Source organism: Xylocopa sonorina, chromosome 3 (assembly GCF_050948175.1).
Source record: "Xylocopa sonorina isolate GNS202 chromosome 3, iyXylSono1_principal, whole genome shotgun sequence".
Lineage (NCBI taxonomy): Eukaryota > Metazoa > Arthropoda > Insecta > Hymenoptera > Apidae > Xylocopa > Xylocopa sonorina.
The window spans coordinates 11,910,174-11,935,230 of NC_135195.1; the positions used below are offsets into that span (position 1 = coordinate 11,910,174).

At 47.7% G+C, this 25,057-nt stretch overlaps 2 protein-coding genes across 3 annotated transcripts in view; both read right to left on the reverse strand.

Annotated features, from left to right (window-relative positions):
* Positions 1-25,057, reverse strand: part of LOC143422296 (trypsin-1-like) — a 279,262-nt gene that overhangs the window by 111,887 nt on the left and 142,318 nt on the right. The window lies entirely within an intron of this gene.
* Positions 1-25,057, reverse strand: part of LOC143422263 (protein O-mannosyl-transferase TMTC1) — a 178,758-nt gene that overhangs the window by 90,563 nt on the left and 63,138 nt on the right. For both annotated transcript variants that reach the window (XM_076892771.1, XM_076892770.1), the window contains exon 2: positions 7,209-7,386. In XM_076892771.1, coding sequence (XP_076748886.1) covers positions 7,209-7,386 — 178 coding nt within the window. The remainder of the gene's footprint in view (positions 1-7,208; positions 7,387-25,057) is intronic.

Consider the following 25,057-nt stretch of genomic DNA (forward strand, 5'->3'; position numbering starts at 1 on the left):
TTTCAATTAATTTTTATCGAGTAGATTAGTATCGTAGGACGCGTTTAAGCATTTGAACTTTACTGAGTTACGTTCTTGGTTGTTCGATGATAGCGATGAAGCGTCTCGTTAGAAGGAAGAGAGACTGCGAACAATCTTCCACGACGATACAGTTTTTACGACCACCGTCCAGCGTTGTCGCAAGTAACGCGCGTGCCTTCCGTGACACGGCGAGCCGCCATCATGGCCACCCCGCGACGCAGGTTTTTTCAAACCGCGGCGAGATAAAGGGGTCGTTCTCGAGGGTGTAACGTTCGTTTTATCTTCAATTTCCCCGCTATTTGTTCGCATTGAAGCTCCGCGCTTCCGATAGTGGAGCCAGTTACACGTGTACCGCTTTCGAACGATGCCTGCCGCCAGGCGATATCGACTTCGATGCGCTCGTTTAGCCGGTGAATACTTTTAACCGAGTTCGAAATGGTAATTGGCTGTCCGATATTTATTTAATAAGAGAACATCGCGGATCCAGCGCGGTCGGGACCCGAATGGCTCTGTTTTAACATCGAATTACATAATCGTACTCACAAACACTTTCCAATTCGTATCGTATAATGAACCGTGGCCATGCACGAACACGGCAGATAAGACGCCAAAATATAACAGTTTATAAATAGCATGGAACTAATCTCTGGTAATAAACGCACATAGAAATATCCTTATCTGTAGCGAAGCTGCAGAAGGTACCATAATAACATCCGGGGGTTGGAAAGAATGGCCTGCGGAAGGTTCCCGAAGACATATGAGCGGGATAACCCACGGTTACCCAGAAGTATTCGTAAATTACTTGGTTAATGCGCGTCGACCCGGCAAGTCCTCCGTTAATTCAGCGCAAGGACTTCCCATTATCCTTATCGAGCATTGAAATATCGTGCGGAAGCCGTGTAGTCGAGAGGGGTAGACGCGACTATTCGCTAAACACGAATAAGAACGTAACCGCGTATACACAGGAAGCGATGGTACCGGTCCGTAACAATCCGCGATTACCCGGCCAGACCCGTTCCTAATGGGGAGGAACGGGAACGGGACGGTGTTCTCCGTTTGCCGAACAATTTCGCGAGCAACCATTAACGCGAGGCGGGGATTAAAAAGGTCAGAACGCGGGATGGGCGGATGAATCTTTAGGTATCTGCGAGGAGATAAATGGAAAAAGAAACGCGAAATGTCCTTTTTCTCTGCGCGTGCCTCTCTTCCCTTTAATTCTGTATCGTTTCGAATGGAATTTTGAATCGAATTGAATATCCGTAGTTCGACGAGAATACGGCGGAGGATGAGTATTGAGTTTTCTTTGATGAAATAAGCTTTTGAAATGGTATTTCGCAGCTAGCAGACTCGTTGCACATCCGTCGAGAAAGTAAACTACCAACTATGGTCTATAGCGGATATCTCCAGCCTATCGGGCGCGTTTCCAAATCAGACGGACGCACTACATTACACCGCGTTATACGTCGAGGCTGGCGGCCTACTTTAAATTCGACTTCCCTCCCTGGGAACCCTCGTCCGTTCCTTCTGCCGTTAAAAGTTCCTTTTAACCCGTGTAGCCCGGCTTTTACCGGATACTCTCGCTCGATGATGCATGGCAGTTCTAAAGTTTCTTGTCCGCACCGCCTCGAGCGACTTCCACCGACGAAGAAGGAGAAAGATGACTTCCGCGTGATCGACGTTAACCCCAGACCGCGGATCCTCGGTTCCGCGGGAAGATGTCCTCGGACGATCCATCGAGCGAACATCCACGACGTCTCGCTCGGATTTAAATCGAGATCTTCGTCCTTTAACAACGACTGTAACGCAGTCGCTGACAAATTAAGCGCGTAGGCTAGAATCAGGGATCTAAAAAATTGTACCCTTAAATTTAGAATATGAGAGAACTCTTTCGAATGCATAGAATCTTGTAAAACGAGGGCACAAAGTTGCGATCAAATGAAGCTCGCGTACGTACAGCAGCTCACAGCTAACTAGAACGATTGAACCAAAGAGGACAGCGCGTCTCTAAAGGATTTAACCATTTTCCACGTCGCACTGATACCATTTGATTCGAGCTCTAGTTGGCTCCCCGAATTTCCATTTCCACTACCGCTGCCGCGCCATTCTAAACGTAAAACGGATTGCGCTCGCGAAAATAGACGAGGCTTGTGTTCTACCGGGGCAAGGGGCGGCCGTGATTTCACGAATGATTTCACGGGAATGCATATAACTCCGTGGAAACCCGGGAATACGTTCCCGCGTTCCACGCTTCGGATTTTCTCCGATGCGGAAGGGGGGGAACCATCGAGCCACCCCTTCCGGGGCCACGTTCCTTGCAAACATTCCGGGCGGACGGTTTCGCCGTCGCGAAACGAAAAGCGTGTATCGTTTTAACCAGCGCCGCGGCTCGTCCTCGACTTTGCACCTGCACCCGAACTTGCCCGAAAGATTGAACGATCTTTGGGAGTTTCGAATGTTTTCGATGCTTGAATCTAACCGAGGAACTTGGTTTCAGGCTGGCTTTAGTATCCTAAAGATTGCTCTACGCGAATTAATGGAGAACCACGTTCGACGTCGCAATTTGAAATATCGATTTAAGAAATGTGAACTGTGTTCGCGCTGCGCGATTTTTCAGAAAATCGATCTTGAAAACACACGAGACGAGCACGGAGCGGCTAAGCCCAAGCTTCGTACTCTCATCTCGAAGGGTTAGCAACGTGTTTACACGTACCGTGTACGAAGTTACGATAAGTAAAGTTAGGGTTGTTGAAGGAAATGTTCCGGCGCTTAACCGGCACGGGATTAGCATCCGAGTACAACTCAATTTTAGTTTCTATCAAATACAATTATCTTCGCTGATCCGCCTTTTCAAAACGTCACGGCAAATCTGTGCTCGGAACTTTAATCACGCGATAACGTCGCTCTTTCGACTTCTCTTTGTCGCGATTTACGCGCGGCCAGCGATTCGCGTTGCGCGAACAGAAATTTGTTAGTCCTTCGTTTTTCAATGTGCCATTCGAAAATGCAGAGGACGCGTTCAACTCGCGTTTCAGCGAGTTAAAACGACGCGTAACGCGAAAAATGGACCAACGAGCGGAGCGAGAACATAAGGGATGCAAAACATTTTCGATTGCGCGTGGAATATGCGGGTAATTCAAAGCGAAGCGGGAACGGAGAAGTCGTTGAAATTTCGCGACGATAAACGAGCGTTATTTGACGCTACTTTCGATACGCGGCTCGAGTTAGTAGAGCAGAAAACAAGCTAATTCAAAGGCGGCGAGTCGACGTTCCTGCGAACGAAAACCGGGGGCGGTTGAAGGAGGAGGGCCGATCGATGCGCAGGCTTTAATAGCCAGTGTTTATCGTCAATACGAAACTTCTGAGGCGGTGGCCCCTTATATGAACAGGACGGCGGCCCCTCGTGCTCCGTCAAACGCGAATCAGGGATGCTCCTTTGATTACAAACATCGCTGGAAGAGCCGTGTACGTCTGGTAATTAGGGAAATATTTCGAGTTTCCTTCTAATCTAATTTCCCTCCGTTACGCAAACGTGGCTGGGCTAACGTACACGAACGCGCGGCGTTCCATCCATTACTCGCGACAGGGCTCATCGATAAATTCCTAATGATCTTACCCTACCACGACACACGTGCCTCTCCTAGCTTTCTGGTACACCTTCCCGTAATACCTTTCAACGACGAATTGGCTGATTTCAATGCACGTTTTTTTTCTTTCATCGACATAAGAGGGTTGATCGAAGCTCTAGTTTTACTTTCTGTTGCTCGCGACACAGATACAGGGTAGCATTTACTATTGCAGTTTATATGCGAGCAGCACATTAGCTGGTGTCGAAAAGTTTTGCAGTCTTAGCAACGCTGCGGATGTTCGAGTATGAATTATATCTACCTATGAAACCTCCAATCCCCTATGGTCAATAACTTCTTGATACGCCTCACTCGGAACACGGGGTTTTGTTCGAGGTTAATTTCATTTAGCTTCTGGCTCTCTCTCCGATCTCGCGTATAATTACTCTAATAACGCGGAACTGATCTTACTCGGAAGCACCGTAACTTTTCTCTCCAATTCTAAATATCAATACTTCCCTCCAAACATAAATCATTTTAACCAATCTTGCTCGCCAATACTACCATCGACGAAATTAATCAAAGAGTTCAGCATCGAATAGTTTGTTAATCAAGATCTGGAACGCGTGCAGCGATGATGAACTACTAGGCACTAGTAGTCCGACTAAACGCATGAAACAGGTTTTATCTACTTAATATCAGCATTTCTGATGAACGCATGTCGTGGCACGTGTTTGCATAGTATTACTGACACCACTCGCACCAAACTCTCTACCAATATTAATACCACAACTCACGCTACCATTTCTCTACAAACTAGCCAAGATTCGATTGCGCAACGCTATCGTATTTAAAGATACAAAGAGTTGAAATCTAGCTCGTCTAGCTCGAGCAGTCTTGACAGTATCGCTCCTATTTTTCGCGAAAACACACTCGAACGATTCCAAACTATCGAGCCAAAAGGGGACCCACTCGCGGTGCACTCGAAGCCATAGTAGCTGGTAGCTGAGCGCGGAACAACCGCGAGGAACTTTTGCAAGGAAAAGCCAGGCTCGTTTCCGCGTCGATACGGCCCAGCCAGTTTCCTTCCGGGTACTTTAGCAATCAATTCGCGGCGCGGTGACGCAGGCTGGAAAGGCCTGACCTACATAACGGGCCCGACACCCGTGGCAAAGTCGATCGATCGCGGAAATTCGCGCGTAACCTGAACGCGCGCGACGAAGTCCAGGGACGGTCGGTGACCCTCTTCACCGTCTGCCTCTCTGTCGTCTCTCTTCCGTCCCGGCTCATCCTTTGTTCGTCCGCCGGAGGTTTACACTGGAATCAGTGCTGTTGTACTTAATTAACGCGGTTCCTTTCAGCGCCTGTTCGAGGGCTTGATCCGACAGCCAGAAACCGGCCGGCGCTTTCGCCGCTTGATCGTTTCGGCAAACACCGGCTGGCCCGCGCAAACTGATTCGACAAGGAGGACTCGGCCACGTTCCCTCTGACACTGAAACGCGCGTTAACGCTTCCGTACACACGCGCGTACAGGATGACTCGCGCGTTTTCGACAGTGAAACAGTTTTAAAATTGAACACCTCCTGTTGCACCCTACCGCGAGTTACTATTGTCGAATAAAAATGATTCATTGATTAATTCTGTAGCGCTAACACATTATCAGGACCCAAATATTTCCAACAATTGGGTGGTAGGAATAAAATGTCGTCCCGTTTCTAATTTTAAGTAGAAGAGATGTACCATTTGTCAGACGCTCTGAATGGTTCTGTGGACGAACACGCGCGCGCGTGCACAAACCCTGCGTCGCGACGCATCGCGACTCCACTCGAGCCGACCTGAATTGGCGCAAAGAATCCCAACGCCATTCGACGTGGCGATAAATGGCCGTTGGGGTAGGATTAAAAGACTCCACCTGCGATGGTCGTTTCGCACAATTGCACTCGTATTGTTGAATTTGACTAACGCTCCACCTACGGCGTTAGCTCGATCAAAGATTCACTCCCAGACGAGGGAGGCCTAATGATTTCGGTAAACAACGGCTGTTACGACAAACACAGGGATTCCAGTGTTTGTTGTCGGAGCAACGACTGAATAGCAATATGATGAGGATTACCGAGGATCGACGAGAGCTGTAATTCCGATTGGACAGCGTCGAAAGCAAAATATCGCCGGGTATCGTGGCATCATCGATGATCTACCCTCCTCGCATTGTACGAGCAAATGGGATGTTTGCTTTCAGGATTTGCCGCTCGTCAACTGTCTCTGGTTCGATGGTAAACCGTTATGGTACGAGCAAAGGGGGGCGAATAAATGCGACAATCGTTACAACTGTCCAACAGGCTGTCCTATCAGTTTATGGCACACAATTTCTTCCTTCTTTTCTTTCTCACTCTTCCTCTAAGATATTCTCAAGATGGTTACGAATCGAAAACCGTAAAAGTGACCCTCGAAATCAGCAGAACAAAACCAGATTAGGCAAACTTGAACGTCAGCTCGAGTTACCAGCGTATATCCGACTTCTTTATCCACGAACGCGAGGCGAGCATGACATTACAGTAACGGCAGGAGCAACAAGGGGTTGGTTCTCACGCAACACGCACGCACACGTGATGTAAGCAGATGCAGTTCGTGACCAGCGAACGGACCCGGGCATGTAATGGACAATCCACCCTTGGGAATCGACGCGACGCGGCGTGGTCGCGCGTGTAGCCACCCTCGCTCGAAAGGCTGCGTCTTACGCTAATGACCATCCGTAAGAAACGCTCGCCCCACGAACGCGAAACCGTTTTTCACCGTGGTCACCGTGCGAGTTTCATTCGACGAGCCGCTATTACGTCGACATTCGCTTTCGCCCGAGTTTCCCCGGGCAATCGGGAAAATCTCCATGTTTCTAGAATGCAAATTTCCCGGCCACGATCGAAGTTATTGCCACACGCAGATCTCGCTCGCGACGAATGAGAAATGGAATCGTGACTCGGGATCATTTTCGTTTCGAATAATCAATTCTGCTCGATAGTCGAGATAATTACGCGGGGACGGGGTTACGCGTGGACTTCGAGGTAGAAAATCGAGCAACGCGTCAATAAGTTCTCCGTGGATGCCAAAAGAAATGGAAACTGAATTTATATTTCACGTGGAATCGATATGGAATATTTAACAACTTCGCGCGAATATTATTCTCACCCTCTGCTCCTTAAATCTATACCCTCTGGCATAACAGATAACCGACGGCAATGACGAGTACGGTATCGCTATTATGCGCTTAGCCGAAGCAACCAACGCGAGCAAACATTGTTCATAACGTCGCAGTCCATTATTATAGCACAACATAGGGCGCGATGCGATGAGAAGCACAAGAGACTTCCCATTCACCACTCTTGTATCCCCTGATCGGCTTAAGATTAACTCGTATCCATGCGAACGCGAGCATCTCCGATCGATTACTGAATTAATCTTCCAAAATTATCGTGCACCGTTAAATTGATCAACTTGAAATAGCTAATTAATTCTATGGTTATGTCTCGATTCGATAGACGACGCATTCGCGATCTGAAGCTCGATGGATTTTATTAGCGCAGCTCAGATTTGCGTCCCTGCTATTTTTTTAAAATAGCTGCTACTTACCGCTTCAGTATGTACAGGATGGGCAGCGAACAGCAAGCCCGTCAAGGCAGCAAATCCTGGACGCAGCGATGCCACTGCTAGGCTTACTCTTGTGACCAAAACGCATGCAATGGCGTGCAGGGCAATATTCGTCGCGTGATACCAGCTTGGCGTTAATCCTGACATCAAGTAGTTCAACCTGAAAATACGGAAACGGACTGAATTAAAGTCTGCTCCGAGGTTCGTTCGATGAAAGCACTTAACGATGCTCTCTAGTAATTGAAATCAGCTGTGTCTTAAAGAGCTCCTTTCGTTACTTCGTGTATCGTAATAAACGTTTATCTGCTCGAATGCTAAAGAAATAAATTTGGAATCTACATTTCTGGCTTTGAGCGTCGTTTCGGAACGACATTAAGCAACGTGCAATCGAATTATTCGACAGAGTACCAGGACAAAGTCTCTTCTAATTCTGGTCAGTGTTCGTGACGAAGTATCGTCGTAAACGGTTAATTTCGTTCGATCTAATTGCCCGGTAATTGAAGCCGCGCAGTCCTCCTGATGGACGTCTAAGTGAAATCAGTGAACCGTGATCGTAATTAGATAATTACGGCTCCGCGTTACCCATTAAAGTTTGTTCTATCTTCGAAGGCGTCTAAAGATTCGCGCGCACAAGTCATTAACATGTTCCTTTTCTTAAATGTCAAGTACCATAAAAGTATTACAACACAAAAGTATTCGTAACCAACAAATCGAAACGGTGTATCTGTTTACTGAAAACCAAGTAAAAACTGAACTACGCGAGGAGAATAGAAATATCGCTCTATTGCAGGAAGAAAACTCCTCTGAACGCGAGCACAGAGATCGTATCCACGTCGATACCCTTCGTCAGCTGACCACTCGAGAAATCGGAAAACAATGAACGGCGGTCGTCTTCCCGTTTATAAGGGGCAACGGATTCGAGGGGCGCACGTGAAGTTTTCACTGGAATCCGCTTAACTCGGCCACGATAATCGGATTGCAGGAAACCACTTGGTACATCCAACCGCTCGGCTCCGTCCATTCACCGCAACCGGCGTACAATTTTCTTTTCAGCCCTCCTCCGTCCGTATTTTCCGGCGAGCGCCACGTGTTCCGTTTTTAATGAAAGTGGCTCGCGCGAGCTCGAGGAAAGTGTCCCGCCAGGCGTACCTCGCGGCCATCGATCATCGAATGCTTTATTTCCTCCGGTAGACACGCTCGTCGATATTGCTGGGACATCAATTCCAGTTAAGGAGAAACGCCAGGCGAGGGGGGAGGACGAGGAGGCGCGAAGACGGCGAACGAAGGGCGCTGGAGGGCGGCGCCGGGGGTTACCTCGGGGGAAGAAAAATAGGCGAGACAAGCGAACCACCGTCAGGACGAAAACAAACAACGTAGCTGCTGACGCGGCTGGGTAATAATTTTGAAAGTCTGCCGACGGCATAAGTTCGACGCCCCTGAGTTTGGCCCGGTTCCAGGTGTCAAGGATCCCGCTGCCCCGGAGGCGTATCCTGTCGCCTCCTTGGCCCTGGATCGGCCAAAGAACTTCGTTGTGTCACTTGCAAATTTCTACGCAGATTTTACTGCGAACATTAAGCCGCGCATTGGCTGGACAATTATATCGTAGTTACGATGCAAGATGGTTTGGCGAGGTGAATACGGTACGCAGGGGTTGAAACGTTGAGTTTAGAAGTTTTTGCTTTGAGAATTCACATTTCTCGCGAGACACAGTCATGCTACCCTTATTTAACCACTTGAAAAGTTCTTTAAACTCTAGCAAAAAATCGTTCCGCACAAATTGTTGCTCGCACTTTGACGTTTACATTGATCTTCGCCCCGACGCGTAGGCTGGTTTAAAAATAAACCGAGTCGATAACTTTCCAACCCCTAAGAAAACAATCCACCCCCCCTGGAAGCTCTCGACGCTTGGCGGTTGTTCGAAAGCATTCGTTTCGAGGCAGCTCGTCAAAGACAACGGGAATTAAACGGTCCAATATCAAGTATGTTCAGTAGCGCCTGAAGCGCCGTGGCGATCCATGAATACCGTGTTTAGCATATAAATTGGGGGCGCATTTCAGGTAACTGCGTTACTTTTATCGCGCGACGAGGAGGACGACGGCCAAAGATCAGGCGGGTCGCTTTGAACATAAAATATCATTCCATGAATAAATCCCTTTCTGGGGCCGGCTCATTCTTGAGGGCACAACGACGGCCGGCTATGTATTCACAAACGGATGCCCTCATTTCCTGGCCCGGCGGTATGTATTTAGCGAACGGAGACCGGGCGCCGTTCCGAAACATTTCCGGGACGCAATCTCGTTTCGCAAGGCGCCGGGGATACACTGCCGTTCGCGCTCGTAAAGGGTATGAGAACCTGCATATTTAGGATCTTCCTGTTTGCGCTTCAAGAGCTTCGCAGACTGGTGGCGCGCGGCTGGTGCTCTCCTACGGTCTCCGTTCTGTTGTGCGAAACGCTGCGTTACTACGGGCTCTGCGCTTCCTTCGGCTCCATCTGATTGTTCACCCGGTCCCACCGTTGCCTGGGCTCGCACGAGCGGACCTCAATCACGATGGAGTGAATCGAATTGTCGTTGGGGCTCCGATTAATCCATTAAGGAGCAAATCCTTACTTCGCCCTTATTAAAGCAAACGACGGTGTAATGGAGATCGCTCTATGCGAATAATTAAGGATCGAATCTTCTAATGTCATTTAGCCACAGGGGCAACTGATACGTGTGAGTACACGAGTCGCTGTACGTTGTAATCGAAATGTTAAAAACGATGATTTCACCGTGAAAAGAAGGATTCGATATCAGTTCGACGCGAGGGAAACCGTATTACGTCATCGCGAGGTACCGCGGTATTACGAGCGTATACGTTCCGGTACGCCGTTCATCCGATATTATGACGGCCAATTCTCCTGGCAACGACGGGGAAATGGTACTCGAAATGGCATACGTAATCGAGTACCACGTGCGCGGGCCCCGTAAAACAAAACGGGCTATTACGCGGCGCGACCTGTTCACGCGAACGATCTAACGCTAATTACCGATTTTACTCGGCTAAAGTGACCGATGAGAGATCAACGGCGCCGGTACGCCGGGAGCTCGATCCACGTTGAATCGAGCTTCCGGCAGATTAAACCGTGGATTTAATTTTCATTGAACGAAAAGACAGGCGCGGATAGTTAGAGGGCAGGGACGAGTGCGAGAGAGGGAGATGGTAAAGGGTTAGGGGCAGAGAGGGACGGATAGGGACAAAGGGGGATCGTGGCGTTACTGGCGAGAGGAATCTACTTGAACACCGTTCACGACGTAATTAGGCATTCAACCGATTCGGCCTTAAGCGCTTAATCGGCTTTGTTTCAACCTGACATCCCGTTAAACGCACGGGAACCAGGCATGGGTCTGGCTTCCGTGGTTCGTGCCACGAAGCCGTTACTTGTTGACAAACGACGCCTTACATACTTTCAACGAGAGCGAGCGTGGCAACTCCGCGCGGATAGTTTTCCGTGAAATATTAAAACGTCTGGAATACCGTTAAGAAGTTGATTAAATTACGGCGCCTACCCGGAAGCTCGAACGTGTTTACATCTCGACGCGGAACGATAGAAAGGTATGTATGGCGGGCCGGGGTATCGTTCGGAGGGCTCGGGAACCGTTCCAAGCACTTGTACGTTCGATAAACAAGTCGAGTCACGCGATTTCGAGGGATTGTTAATTATTTGCCAACAGGAAAGACGGAAAGGTAGATACAGGAGACTGTTATGCGCTTTTAAATCGTTTCTCGGTAAAATTCTTCAATTTCAGTCGTGACGCGACTTCTCGGAACGGACGGAGCGCTTGAAAAATGTAAAATTATACAACGCTTTAAACTGAATGCATTCAGGTTCGTTTAGAGATACATAGAGTACGTAAAGTATCCTGTTACACCCCTGAAAAAGAAAACTACCAGTAATTTTTCCTTCAGCAATTACACAACTCTCCAAAAGTCTTAAGCGAAATTTAATAAAGTATTGTTAACGTAACATAGAAGTTTGCAGTTGATATACAAACTCAATTAACCGCGAGTATAGAAATTTAATTTTTGTCCGCGAACACAACTACGATATGTATGTATATAATATGTAGTTTTCGCGTTACGTTAAGCTTCCCCTTAAAAACCCGCAGCACAGGTAACCCGAGACTATCGCAGACCCTCTTTCATATCCTCCGCAACAGCCAGCTCTCTTTCTCCACGAACGCGGGCCATAAATTGCGTTAACACCGAATTGGCCTCGGACGTCCCTTTTTCCGGCGTTGTCGCGCGCCAATTTTCCCCCCCGGAGCGTTGCAACGGGGAACCGCCGTCCGTGACCGCTGACATTTCCAAAAGCAAGAATACAATATGATGAACTAAAACTGTTATTCGCCGGCGACCGCAGCGGGAGCTGATACTAACTGTCCGACCGCAACCTGCCCTCTTACTACTGGCTGACCACGACCGGTTCTATTACTGCTGTTTGACCATGCTCGCCGGTAACTGCCAGCCCGACCACCGCCTGCGGCCGATCGATACTTATCCCTGCTCTTCCGTCACGCGTTAACACGCTCTCTTCGTCCCCTGCGCAAACCCCTGCCCCCCCAAGGACGAGAAAAGTTTCGAGCCCCGCGCGACCACCCGTGATTACACCCGACGCATCCTTGACACCCACCACCGCGTCTATCCGCGTTTCGGTAATGAAGCCAGGCTGTTGCTCGAGCGACGTTTTACACGGGACGGTGAACAAAAAGTGAGAGCCGAGACCGCGGTAAAAGCTTTCGGGAAGAATGAATGACGAGAGGGGCGCTTTCACACGGGAGCGTGTTTTTAATGATGTCACCGTGGCTGATGGGAGAAGTGTTTAATTAAGTGGCGACGTTTCGCGTTCTACCTCAAAGGATTGTTTGCCGCACTGGCTTTGGCGCAAATTGCTTTCGACAGGGTGAAATAATAACTGGACAGAGGATGAAGGGAATTTTCATTAAAATTGCGTGGTTCTCCCTTGCAGGTGGAAGGCGTCGATGGTCGCCAGCTTTTTTTTTTTTGGCAACGCGAAACATTGGACGTTTCGACTCGGTGGTCGTCACGGTGTTTTTCACAGAAAGGAATAATAATTGGATGGGTCGTGAAATGGTACACTTGAGGTTTATTTGAAAATTAAGAAAAGAAACATTGGGTCGTTTTCCGATCGAAAAATCTTATATCGAAGGCGACTGTTCTTCTTCTTTTTGTCTGTCGAGTCAGATAAGTAAAATATAGCGCGATGGCGGACAACGAAGTGATATATGACGACGCCTGATCAGACAGAGCACAATACAACGGAAAAAGTGTTCGGTGAAAAAGTCGAGATTTATAGCCGCGCTCGGGTTATCATCATTGACGAATATGACTCCGAAAACATTCTTCATTAAAATTGCGAGCTGCAACGGTTACAAATCCAACGCTTCACTTCTGCTGTCTAATAGTTCATTCAAATCTTCCAAGTCGGTCGCGGATTCTTTAAATTAGTGTCATGATTAATTCAACGAATTAAGTCGATGAGATAACCTGGTGCTTAAAAAGAAATGGTTGGAACGTCAATCAATGTGTTCGCTTCCGGCACGATTTCCCGTTTCACTTTTTAACTGGTTCTGATTTCCCTCCACGTAGCCGGCTGATTTCGTCGGAATCAATAATTGCAAGCGATGGAAATCGAGTCACCTCGCGAACCCTAACCTATTCTCTTATATTCACTCGAGAAATCGTCCTCGACCGCAGGACACGATCGCCAAGCGTTCCGATTCCGGCTAAATCGTGCGCGGAATATGGTGCTACGAGGAAGGATACCGAACAGGTTACTATTCTCCGACGCTGCTTCCAGTGATTTAAGGAACCAGCCAGCTTCTCTTGCCCCCAGTCACGTATCACCAAGAAAGTGTACGATGATATATATCACTGACATTCAACGACTTGGATCCTTCTCCCCTCCGCGTGAACGATGTTTAATAGCATTTCGATATGCCCGCACGTGCCACGAAATGTGGAGATTGTTCCCGGAGCAAATGAAAGTATTGCACAGCTGGAGTTTCATTGCGAATGATGAAAGTTGAATATAATAATTTGATATATTAATAACTTACATATAATAATTATGTTTCTTTGCATTTTCTGAATCCCTTAGTTGCACATCATGATTACTCTTTTTCCTCCGAAATAGCTTGGTCTGAAATTATTTTGCAGACCAACGACGCGCAACGATTGAACGAACAAAAAGGAACGCGGTCTAGGTTGATAAAAAATTTTCGGGGAATAAATTCGCGAGTTCGAAGCTGGCGAGCAATTACCAGCCGTGATAAAGCACGCATTTTACTCGCGACTCTTTTCGCGAGTACGATGAATACGGCTCATTATTTCTTGAATCGCGAAAAATCGCGAAGGGACTTTAACTATTGTTTAGAAAGTCTCCGGCCGGGCCAATTAATTATGAAAAATATATACCCTGGCTGCCGAAGGAACGGGGACGAGAGGCAAAGGAGCGTTGGGTAACGCGCCCAAGTACCATGGAATAAAAACTCTCAACGACGGTAATAATGGAACGAAGGGGCGGCCACGAAATAAATGGCAGAGAGAAAGTAGTCGTGAATTTCATTACGGGAACAATGGTACTTCTGGCTGAAGGAATCTGACGAAATTTGTCAAGCGGTGGAAGTGCCTCGCGATTACGTCGATGTTAATTGAATGCCGGTAGTGAATTACTCGCGCGTAAGGGGGTGAATAAAATGTTTTTATCGAACCGGTGTTCATATTAAATATCGATAATAAAGAAACTTACAGCGTAAAATAATTAATTTTTCTTGTCACAAAATTATCAGCAGTACTGTCGCGTTTTGCTTTTTGTCAGTGTTTATGGCATCGACATCGATCTCAGGATAATCTCGCAAGACAAGCGAAAGCTCGATTCGACCGAATCAATACAGTGCAGATCTTTTGGTGGACCATCGCCGGGGATAACCATTTCTCTTCGTTTATTTTACCCTTTATCCCTTTTTTTTTTATTTTTCTTTTTTCGTTTATTTGTCGATCGTCACCCTTTCACGTTCAACGGCGTTTTCACCCTCCTCCCGTTGTTGCTCTCGCGCCTGCTACCAGGTTTCACATAGCCCACGCATCGAGATCAGATAATACCGTGAATTACTGCCGCTTATACGCCTTGAGTGGCGCCATATATCAACGGGCGTGCTTCATTCCTTTCCCAGATTGTGTATTGGAAAATATGGCGTGTCCACGTCGAACATGATGAAGGACCTACGAACGGGCTACGCCGCGCGATGTTCGTACGTAATACCTCATAATCATTATGCATTACCCTGGCTATCTGGCCCAACGCGGTCGAAATTACAGGTACGCTTCGAAGCGTCCCCGTTCGCGACGGCATTACGGATCTATCCGCGAGTTAAACAGAAACGAGTCCGTTAAAGAGACAGCTGAATAACGGCACCCGGAGGCCAGAGATACTGCTCGAACAGGATTTCGAATAGTTCTAATGGCACGCTACGCGATACCTGGGCTGCATAAATTTTCGTTTATAAAGTCCTCGCGACACTTGATCCCGGCGTTCGCGAATATTCCTTGAAACCCCTGGCTTTTCCCGTTCGAATGAACCATATCTCTTTAAACGTTGTCAACGCTGTCCAATACTATCCTCCCAATGACGGCGATATTTCCGAAAAATTTCGCTCGACACGGTTCTCGCCTTTCACGTCTCATATACACAGCTGACAAAATTGGGCGAGTTCCCACGCGATTTTTCGAAACGCCCTTCGCCCACGGTTCCTCGAACAACGCATCGGGAATCTGTTTTTCAACGGTATCTCCGCGTCGATTCGAATTTCGTTCAATTAAACGGATTGAAAGTGCTGTCGGGGATGCGAGTAGGGACACGCGAGAGGGAAGCGAAAGCTAGATGGGAAACGGGAGGGGCAGGATGAGTACACTATTGTGTTTCATGCAGTGGAACTTCGACGAACCCCGCTGTCACTTTTTTCGCGGCACGGAACGAAACCCGGGGGCGAAACGTCGAGAGAAATTACACGTCAGTCGCGTCCACGATGCCGGCACGTAAAAACTGATCGCTCGGCCGAGGAGAGTGAACAATCCCGCGTCGACGATGGGCTGGTTTAAAGGGTAATTTGGAACGATGCCACCAATCAATGATGCCGGACGTAGCCGCGGTATCGTTCAGCGAAAATCAAACGTAGAAAAGAACGTATCCGAGTAGAGGATACGTCTAAGAATTATGCTTGCTCGAAACGAGCGTCTGAATTTAATTTTAATCCCGTAACCGATATCGTATCGTAAACTGAAACCGCGTAGTCGATGCAAGCACAGATTTTGATTATCGAACGGCACGACGTTAGCATTCGAAAAGGCACCTTAACGCTTAGGGAGCGTCCCTTATTAGAGCCAGCGGTCCCCTAACTCTGCTCCTGAATACGAGCGGAGAATGGTCGAGGTTTGGGTTTCATTGCGTCCAAATTAACTCTCTGATCGAGCGTGTCCTCGTGCCGTGGCTCGTTAAGGAGCAGATTACAAGCGCGCGCGCTGCGGGGGAAAAAGGCAACAACGCGGCAAACAACGATAATTACTCGACCCTCGGTGCGAATCGACCCACCCGTAATATTATGCGATTTTCTACCGCTTGTTCCGTCGCAAATTGTTAATTAAACGCGGCCATACCCCGGGCGCGTAGTTGGTTTTAGTTTCAAGTGGGGCATGATGTGTCGCGGGAAACTGGATTTAACGGAAACGCGGTTACAGGCCGGGAAGTTTGCGCAAACTTTTTTCTCCCCCCCGCTCTGTCCTCGTGTCAATGTTTTCGCAATATGTGGACATTTTTAGATCAGTCGGTCTCTGCGTATGTTTGAACGGTGTTTTTATATAATTGCCAAGGTTTCGCGTTTCCGTCTGCTCTCTTTTCTCGCGCGAACAGTTTTTCTTGCTGAATGTAACCGGTACGCGAGAGCTGAGGGATTTTTCTTTCCAACGATCCAATCGAATCTTGACGTACGTTACGTACAATGGCAAGAAACATTCATTTATCAATCGAAAATTAATTAAACACCCGCATCGATTTATACATCACGCTTTGCGCTCGGCTGAGCAAAGCTGCTTCTTACTCTTCTTTAAAGAGGCGAGAAGATGAAACTGTATTAATTACGCAGCTTAAGCTAGAGATGAACAATCGGCGATAAAATTTCTATGGTTGCGGGACGTTGAAGAATGAAGATATAAAACAATCCTCCGTGCTTAACCCAGATACATTTTTATCGAAGAAATTACGACTCGAAAAAAAGTGTGTAAAACGCTCTTTATACCTTTTATATCTTTTTTTATGTCTGGATGCTCTGTTGCGTATCCACGTTAAATCCACCGTGAGTAATGAAGAATAGACGCTAAAGAAACGTTGCTCGCGCCACTTTCTTTTTTCAACCCGCCTCCTTTCGAATCGACGTGTTTTATCGATAGGTTAGATCGAGTTCGATCGACTCGAAGGCCTCCGTCGTGCCTCGTTACGATCACTGATTATTCGAGCGGTATTTTCCGCCAGGAGAAAACAGGTGCGTACGACGAGGCGGTGTACGAATTGAAAGAGCGACACAAATTGGACGAAACATCGTTCATTGTAACGCACGCTCATTGTTCCTGCGGTTCGATCGAACGCGTCGTGCTACGACATTCAATTCGTAAAGTGGAGTGTTTAAAATGTAAAAAAAAAAAGAACCTCGACCTTTACGCGCAAAAAATTTCGTTAAATGAAAAGCTGACGGTTGAACATTTATCGTTTAACCGCGCGCTCATAGTTTCGGTTTTGTTTATTTTACATTTCTCATCAAACAAAATTTCGTTACAGAACATTTTACCACGCGTTCCCGTTCATCGCTAAAAAGGATTCGACCGTTTATTTATTCGTACGAAGCGGTAATTTCATTTTCAAACTTCCCCTATTAATTTAGACATTTTAGCGAGCTCCTCTTTTTACACGCGCGTTTACTACAAATCGATTAATCATCGGCACGGAGTGGCTTAAAAACCGATTCGAGACGAAACAAAAGAATCCGTTCACGGCCGGGCATTATTCACCCGCCTTAATTACCAATAATTACCCCCCTCGCGCGAGGACAACGTTCCGCGGCGAACAAAGCGTCATCGATCCGCTGGGGTGGGTCGTGTACAACTCTTTAAAGCAAGTAAAACTAAAACTAATTACACGACAATGTGCTCGCTGGTTGGCCGACGCGAACGGAACCGGGGCCCATTCATCGATTTGCGGCCAGGCCAATGACTCTTAATATTAAACGCTAACGAGCCTGCAAATTTTCTACGTATTCCGGTGCCGGCGAACAATCGCGCCATCACCGTGGCCGCGGCCGGAAACCACGCTCTGTCGCCGATTTAATTCGGTGTTCCCGCGGCGTGTAAACAATTACGTGGAGGGCCGAGAAAATGCGTAGACCGTGCCGTGACAGGGTGAGTGGTTTAATTGTCCTGTCCTGGCTGTTTTCCATTATTTCAACGGGGTTCGAACGGATAGCTGCTGGGCCATTATTTGATATTATTAAATCCACGTAACGCGACGATTAATATCTGCTTTTAAATACAACAACACGGTAAAAGTGTAGCGATCTGTACGTAGAGAGGTTGGTTTCTGTTAACGAGGATGTTCTTTACTTCTTATCGCGATATGTTTAAGGGGAATTCCTCTGGAAGTTTGCCTAAAAATTTGTAAATCGTCGCGCAGATTTATTGGGACCATAATGCCTGATATATGGGAGGATAAAGTGAGAGAGAAATGTGCTGACGGATTGGATAACTCAATAAGTTGGAAGGTTGCAGTCTTCCGAGGTTCAAGTTTCCGGTCCAGCAAGACGGTTCCATTGGTTCTTTTTATACCTACATATTCTATCCCGACATTCGTTCTTGCACCTCCTTCTTGCGGAATGGCCAGATAGCCATATCAACTCGATAAATCTTTATTCGCGGCGCCAACTGTCCCAACTTTTCGAGGGGACCTAAAAGTTCAAAATCGTGGAATGCTTGGTAGATGGCAAGGAGACCGTATCAATCTTATGCAACTTGTTTGCGCTGCGCGTACTTCTACATAATCTCTACTGGTGAATATTACAGATATTGCAACGATGAATCATTCGTTTGATGCAATGTTTTACAACCATCTGCTCAACTCAAGCAAATCAGTGGAAAAAAAAGCTTTTAAAGTAACTCAGCCAACAATTCGCTCACGTAAAGCAACTGCAACGACAAGAAAAGGTAAAAACATTCGAGTACCCGAGTCACTAAACAGCAACTACTTAGTTCACGTAACGAAAGAATTAATCGCAGCTCTTTTCGTCGACGAGATCCGATTGATCCTGTTCCCCGTACCGAGAAGGGCGCGCAAGAGAGCCAGGCGAGCTGTTGGCGATCTTCGTGGTCGTGGCAAGCGCAGGATACGCTCGTTTCTGCCACGATCGTTACAATTGTAACGGCGGGGAGCTGTACGAAACTGCACGAAACCAGTAACTCCTCGTGGCCCGAGATTAATTGCGTTTTGTCTTGCCTCTCCGCGTGCAGCACCCTCTAGGCACTAAACACGACGTTCGAACGATCCTCGCGTTCTCCGCTCCAGGAAAAAGAAGACCGCGATGATAACGAACAATGAGCCGCGAACGGAATTAGAACTCTGCCTTCTACGTTCGCCTAATGCCCCGTTTCTCTCTGTCCAGGTTTATCGTCCTACTTTTCGACAACCTAAATGGGAAATACCAGAAACAACTTGAAAGCTGAATAAATGTAATTGAAGAAATAGTATTGTGCATTGTAATTACGCAATTTGTTCTGCTCGACGCTCCCTCGCAACAGAGCGATGCTGTTGAGAGGTCTGACATTCTGCTGTCTTCAAAACTGCGAAGCAAAGGACTGTAGTACGCACGAGTACCTACATTTGTTACCAGAAGACCGACATACTCGTAGCTGAATTCGGGTCCAACCCATCGCCGCGCAACGCTTTTGGAAGTATGCATGCAGAAGGCAAAAGACCAAGGTACTTCAGGGTGCATCTACGCGACCGAGTAGCTCGTGATTACTCGGTTTCTATTCGCGACGACTAGAACGTACCGTGCACTTTTGATTTAACGCCGGTTTTACAATCAAGCCTGCGCTCATAAAGCCGAAGTGCACGCTTGGCCCCGCACCTACCGCGGATTTACGAGCGCATGCATACGCGATGCGCTTTAGATTTCCCCTCACCGTATTTCCACCTGTCCGTTCCTTCCTGTTCCACCCTTTTTTCACTCTCCGCCTCTCTCTCTCTCTCTCTTCTCCTCTCGCTCTCTTTGTTGCCGTTGCTTTAACTTTATGATACCCAGTTTTATCGAGTCTGAGGCTGTAAACTCGCAATCAGTCGAAGCGCCGAATATTCCACGGGGTGTTGTACCCCGTCGTTTCCGGTGTGTCTTCCGACGAAGTCGACGAGACGGTTCTTGAAGAGACAACGGTGAAATATATACGAACCGTTTTTTGAGAGGACCGGCAATAATTCGACGACGACTTCTATTCAGGATGGAAAGCTTCCTGCTTTCGCCACCCCCTCCCCGCCTGCTACTATTGACCTAGATGACGCGGTCGTAACTCTTACGGTGTTTTTGAAAAGGCTGAAAGTGCTCGTTGTTTCGTTAAATGGAGGAGTCGATTTATGTCTGCGACTGTGTTTTGACGATACCCGCTGAGAGGCTGAAGACAGCCGAGTCAGCTATTAAAGAACGCACGGTTGAAAGTCTGGCCAGGTCCGCCGTTTGTGGAAATGCGAATAATTTTGTAAGCACGTAGATGTATCGTAAAATTTTCTACGTAGAGAATAGAAATTATACGGGCAAAGAAATGTATTCGTGCGAAATTTGTTCGGATAACTGCGACACAAATACTTTCCGCTGTGCACTGGATTTCGATGGAGAAGACTGCAAACTACCAGGCCTAGACGGCACGCTAGCGATTGTTGTGCTCGATTTCTAGAATGTAGCGGCTTAGAATCCCATGTATTCGCGAATTAACTCGGTCGTAATAGCGTTCGTATTAATTAATACAAGAGATGGAGAGTTCTTCATCTATCAATGGCAAATTCCTAATTGAATACTTTCTAACAAGCGATAAACATCATTGCACACCATTACTAGCTTGTAACAAATTTTCCTTGACATCTTGAAAGTTACCTCGCGTGCCAGTAATAACCATCCCTGTACTATTGCAAGTCTAAAATGCGAGCACGTGAAAAAAATGGAGCAGCGAGCTCGCAGTAAAGGAATAATTCACGAGGTAAAATCGTTGACAGTAACATTTCACTCGGTAGGAAATATCCATAATTCTATCCTTCGTCATAACGTAAAACGAATTCACACGTAACACTTTACAATCCTTTGGAAAATGAATTGAGACATAATCGAGATGAGAGTTAACGATGTAAAAAATGGTCTCCATAATGAAACCCTTCGAGTAGTAAAAATAAAATGCTCGATTGGAAGCAATGATTAAAATCACGCGATATTTCCTGGCACGCCTATTATCTCCAGGATATTTCCGCGACTACCAATCAGCTCGACGATAAAAATTACGTTCCCGCCGTAACAATCGTCGAACGTCAGGAATGCTCGTCGAAGGTGCCGGGTACACGGCAATTAACGCGAACCAATTTCTCCCTCGTCCTCTCCTACGATTCTTAACTTACGAACGACATAAATCGCCAGGACAAAGAAGATAGAGACTAGGAAGTGGGATACGGAGAAAGGGAGAGAGAGAGAGAAAGAGAGATTCCTGGTCTCGTGCATGCAACCAGGGACGTGTTCGCAAAGCTCGGGAAGCTTTATCGTCCTCGAGTAATGGGCGGCTGTTTGCAAGGTGGAGGCGCGTATAAATTGCTTCGCGAGCAAGAGAACCGGTGGAATAAGGAGGGGAAAAACGAAAGACGGAAAAAAGATGGGATGGCCGATGGGGGTGGTGGTGGTGGTGGGCGCGCGAAGGTAACTTCTCTATCCTCGTAGGATATCCGAGGCTATCCAGCGTCGGGGAAAAGAACGAGACGTACAATTCCGTGGGAAGAATACCTCTGGGTATTTAAGGGATAAAGTGGCGCGCGGAACTAAACGCTCCTGCGTATACCAACCGCCCACCCGCGCCTGTTACCGTCCGCCACCTGGGATGAAGAGACATCCATATGAAATAGAGGAGACGGTATCTTACGGCGAATTGAAATACATTTCCAGAGGGTGGGTATAACGAACCAGCGAGGGGTGGACGGGTCCTCCTTCGTGAACCAGGGAGATCCTTCATCTAAAGCTGGCCGGGGCGATAAGCTCGACGGACCTGCCTCCTCCATTCTTTGCTTCCACCAGTGGCGGTGGGATCCGTCGGGTATTGCGGGACAATGGAGAAACGTGGAAACAATACTAAGCCCTGTTCGGGGATAGATTTCGTGTAATTTCGAGAAAAGGTCAACCAGCGTGAACACGCCTGTATCGCCCGTATTGCCCGTTGCTACCGCGTCCGGGTCGCTTGTTGCTGGTTCCTGAGCATTTCCGGGGATGCTCCACCGGTATTCTATTTATCTGGACCTATTGGCGCGAGCGGTTCACCCGATGCGAGTTCTCCGATTCTATCGCATCGCTGCCAGATTTTTTTCACCATGGAAATCGTTGGATAATGTTTCAGGAGAGACTCGCGATGAGAATGGCCACCGTTCGATTGTTTGGTAAATAGCGAATTCTGGTGGAAGGCGAGGAGGGAACGAGCGAGCGTCGAAAGATTTTCAATTTTTTCCAAAGTTCTCAGGCGTTCCCGCAGACCTAACTGTTCGTCCGGTTGACGGGGTAGTTTTAAAATTCCGAGCGAAACTTCTCTTGGAGGCGCGCTGTGTCAGCCCGGGACAGGGACGTGTCGCCTCCGCCCATCTTATTCCGTGGCAGAAGCAGGCCAAGAAAAGGGGCAAAAAGAAAAGAGGAGTGGAGAAAAAGAGAGGGAGAGCGCTGGAGGAAAGAATTTCCCTATTTTCCTTATTTCACTTTTAAGGCGCACCTGTCACTTGTCCCGGGGAAAGTTATATTGTTACTTTCGACGAAGAAACAGGCGGCGGAACGGCCAGCAAGAAATTGTTCCGTGGCTACGCGGAGCAAACGCTTAACGCAATGACGAAGTGTTTTCAGAGATTAACATGCTGCGCGTACATTCAATTTCACCGTAATGCCACGCGTTGCCACCGACCAACGTGGCTGCTCGTACGTATTTCGAATGTTGAAATTTTCGTTTTCGGTCGTGCGTTGAGTAAAAGAATTTAAAGTCTGCACTGCGAGCCTTCGATCGTGTAGGATATCGCGCAACAATCGTTAACAGATGCTACGACGCGATGTTCCAATCAGAAGAATTCACGTCACGATCCTTCGAAAGGGGATGCCACAAAAATTTCGAAAACAATTGCAACTATAAAAGGGAAGATCGTCGCTTTTCTACTCCCACGGATTACACAAACAACGACGCGGGAGCGGCGCCATTGAATTTAAACGAAAGAACAAGTCGAGAGGGAACTCGCGAAGCGAATTCGCTGCAGCGGCGCACGATAATCGAAACAAGTGACAAGAATGCTAATTCTACCGCAAGCACGGGGATTAGTATTTTCGTGGAACAACTCCGCGGATCGAAGCAATATAAACAGTGACAAAAGTCGAGGGAGCGCAGCCAGGCTTCGTCCCATCCTCCCCGTCTGACCCAGAAAATGACAATGCGGGGGTGGCGCACGCTCGACTTCCGCTTTGCAGCGGTAAAAACTTCGCTACAATCCTTCGACCCTCTTACAGCTGCCTTCGATACAATCCTTTCGACCCTCCTCGAAGTCTCTTCTTACCTCCACGGTTAGTCGCCCTCGAGGGATGAACTTTTAAGCCCTTCGTGCTCCAATGGCCAGCCGCCTCTTCGTTCGATGGATCGAAAGACCGCGGGAAGTGCGCGGGAAATGAAATAAAAATGAAAATAAACGAACCGTCCGCCTTTGCGAAGATGATCTCCGTGGAAACTGATGTAATGCTCTCGCTAGTGGATTCTATACCGAACTGTCCTAAAATTTTCGAATCACAACACTTTCATCCAATCGATGCATAGTATCGTTAAACATTTCTGCATAATTAACGTCGTCGACTCGATGGATTTAGGATCCAGTGAAAAATTGCTATCGCGTGGCCACCTCCGCTGTCTTTCTCAAGTCTTCGCGCAAATCTTCGTCCAGTCGACTACTCGCAGACGTTCTTATCAGCATGTTCCAGCGTGAAAAAGTGAAACAAGGCCAGTCTCATTATACGAAGACTGACGGAGCCCTCTCGTCTCGAGAGCCTCGCATTGTCTCAGAACGCCCGTTCTACGAAAATATCCAACCTGTGTACCCTGGCTAAGTATGCGAGGCACGACTGCGTGTCGTAGACCTGCGTGTTCACCCGGCTAACGACTTTCCTACTCCTCGAGAAGAAAGACGCGTAGAAAAGCGCCGTGCGTTGGTAAAAATGCGGAAGTTATTCACTTTCAACGTACGCGACAAAATAATTTCGAGCTCCTTAAAACGCCTGTGCGAAATGAAATTATATTCCGCTTCGATGCGAGCTGCTATAATGAATACCATCGTTCCTCGCAGAAATAACCCGCGTCAAAGTGATACGCCTCGATCGCATAACCTTTCGCTTATCACCCGTCTCGTCTCAGAATCCACTTTCCCTTCGTATCAGTCATCCGGGGGCGTGGGAGATGATTGCCAAGTAAAAAACCTCGCGAGTGTGTCACGTTTACGCGCGCAGCTGTTCCCTCGAGCGAATTGCGAAAAGAAACGAGGTAACCTCCCGTTCGATTTTACACGTGTTACCAACGAGACGCGTTGAAACAAGGATCGAAGGGGAACCGACGGAAGGGTAGACGATAGTTTTACGAACACGTTACGGAGACAGATCGGGTAGGCGATCTCATATCGAAGGATCCACGAGGATATCGTCGACGACAAATTGCTACACCGTCTCGATACACCGACGTTCTCCGCTTCTCCTCGGGTATTTCGTCTGTCACTCGCGGGAACCGCGTCTAGGTTGCAACGCTCGCTGCCACCGCATATGGCACGCGGAACGAGAACTCAGGCTGGCATCCAACGAATTTGTACGTACGAATTTTGTTCGAGACCGACGACCCGTTGAATATTTCAACGTGCAACGCGGGTCAGCGCGTGTCTTAAGGGAAAAGTGCGCCATAGACTATTTAATACGAAGTCATGCCGTGTACACTCCCAGGCGAAAGTAAAACCAAGACTCCTTCCTGCTTGGTCGCAGGAAAATTTGTTGCTCTCGTAAATAAGTTCTGAAATAAAGACACTCGAATTCGCATGAGTAATTTCAACTGTATCATTCTTGAGGCGTTACGCGAGATAAGGCATTAAAAACGGCATGGAAATGAGGGTAGCTCGAGGTGCAAATACCTCTTTCATTAACTGTACTTTTCTTAGGCACACGAGCCACCCCTAGAAAAGGGGGACGCAGACGTACCCGTTTTTTTCAAACTTCTTCCCGAACAGCCACCGTTGTCGGAAGGGGTATGCGCGATAAAGGCTCCGCAGCGGCGTCATTATGGCGCGAGGCGGGACTAAAACCGTGGACACATCGTTTCTACGTGGTCAGAAAGTTTTCGCATCGTCGACGACGTGTCCGTTCATCCTGCACGTTCTACAAGGCTGGCTGGCGCAGTCGCACCGGAATAAGAGCATTTTCTCGTCGCTTTTTCTCCAAGAG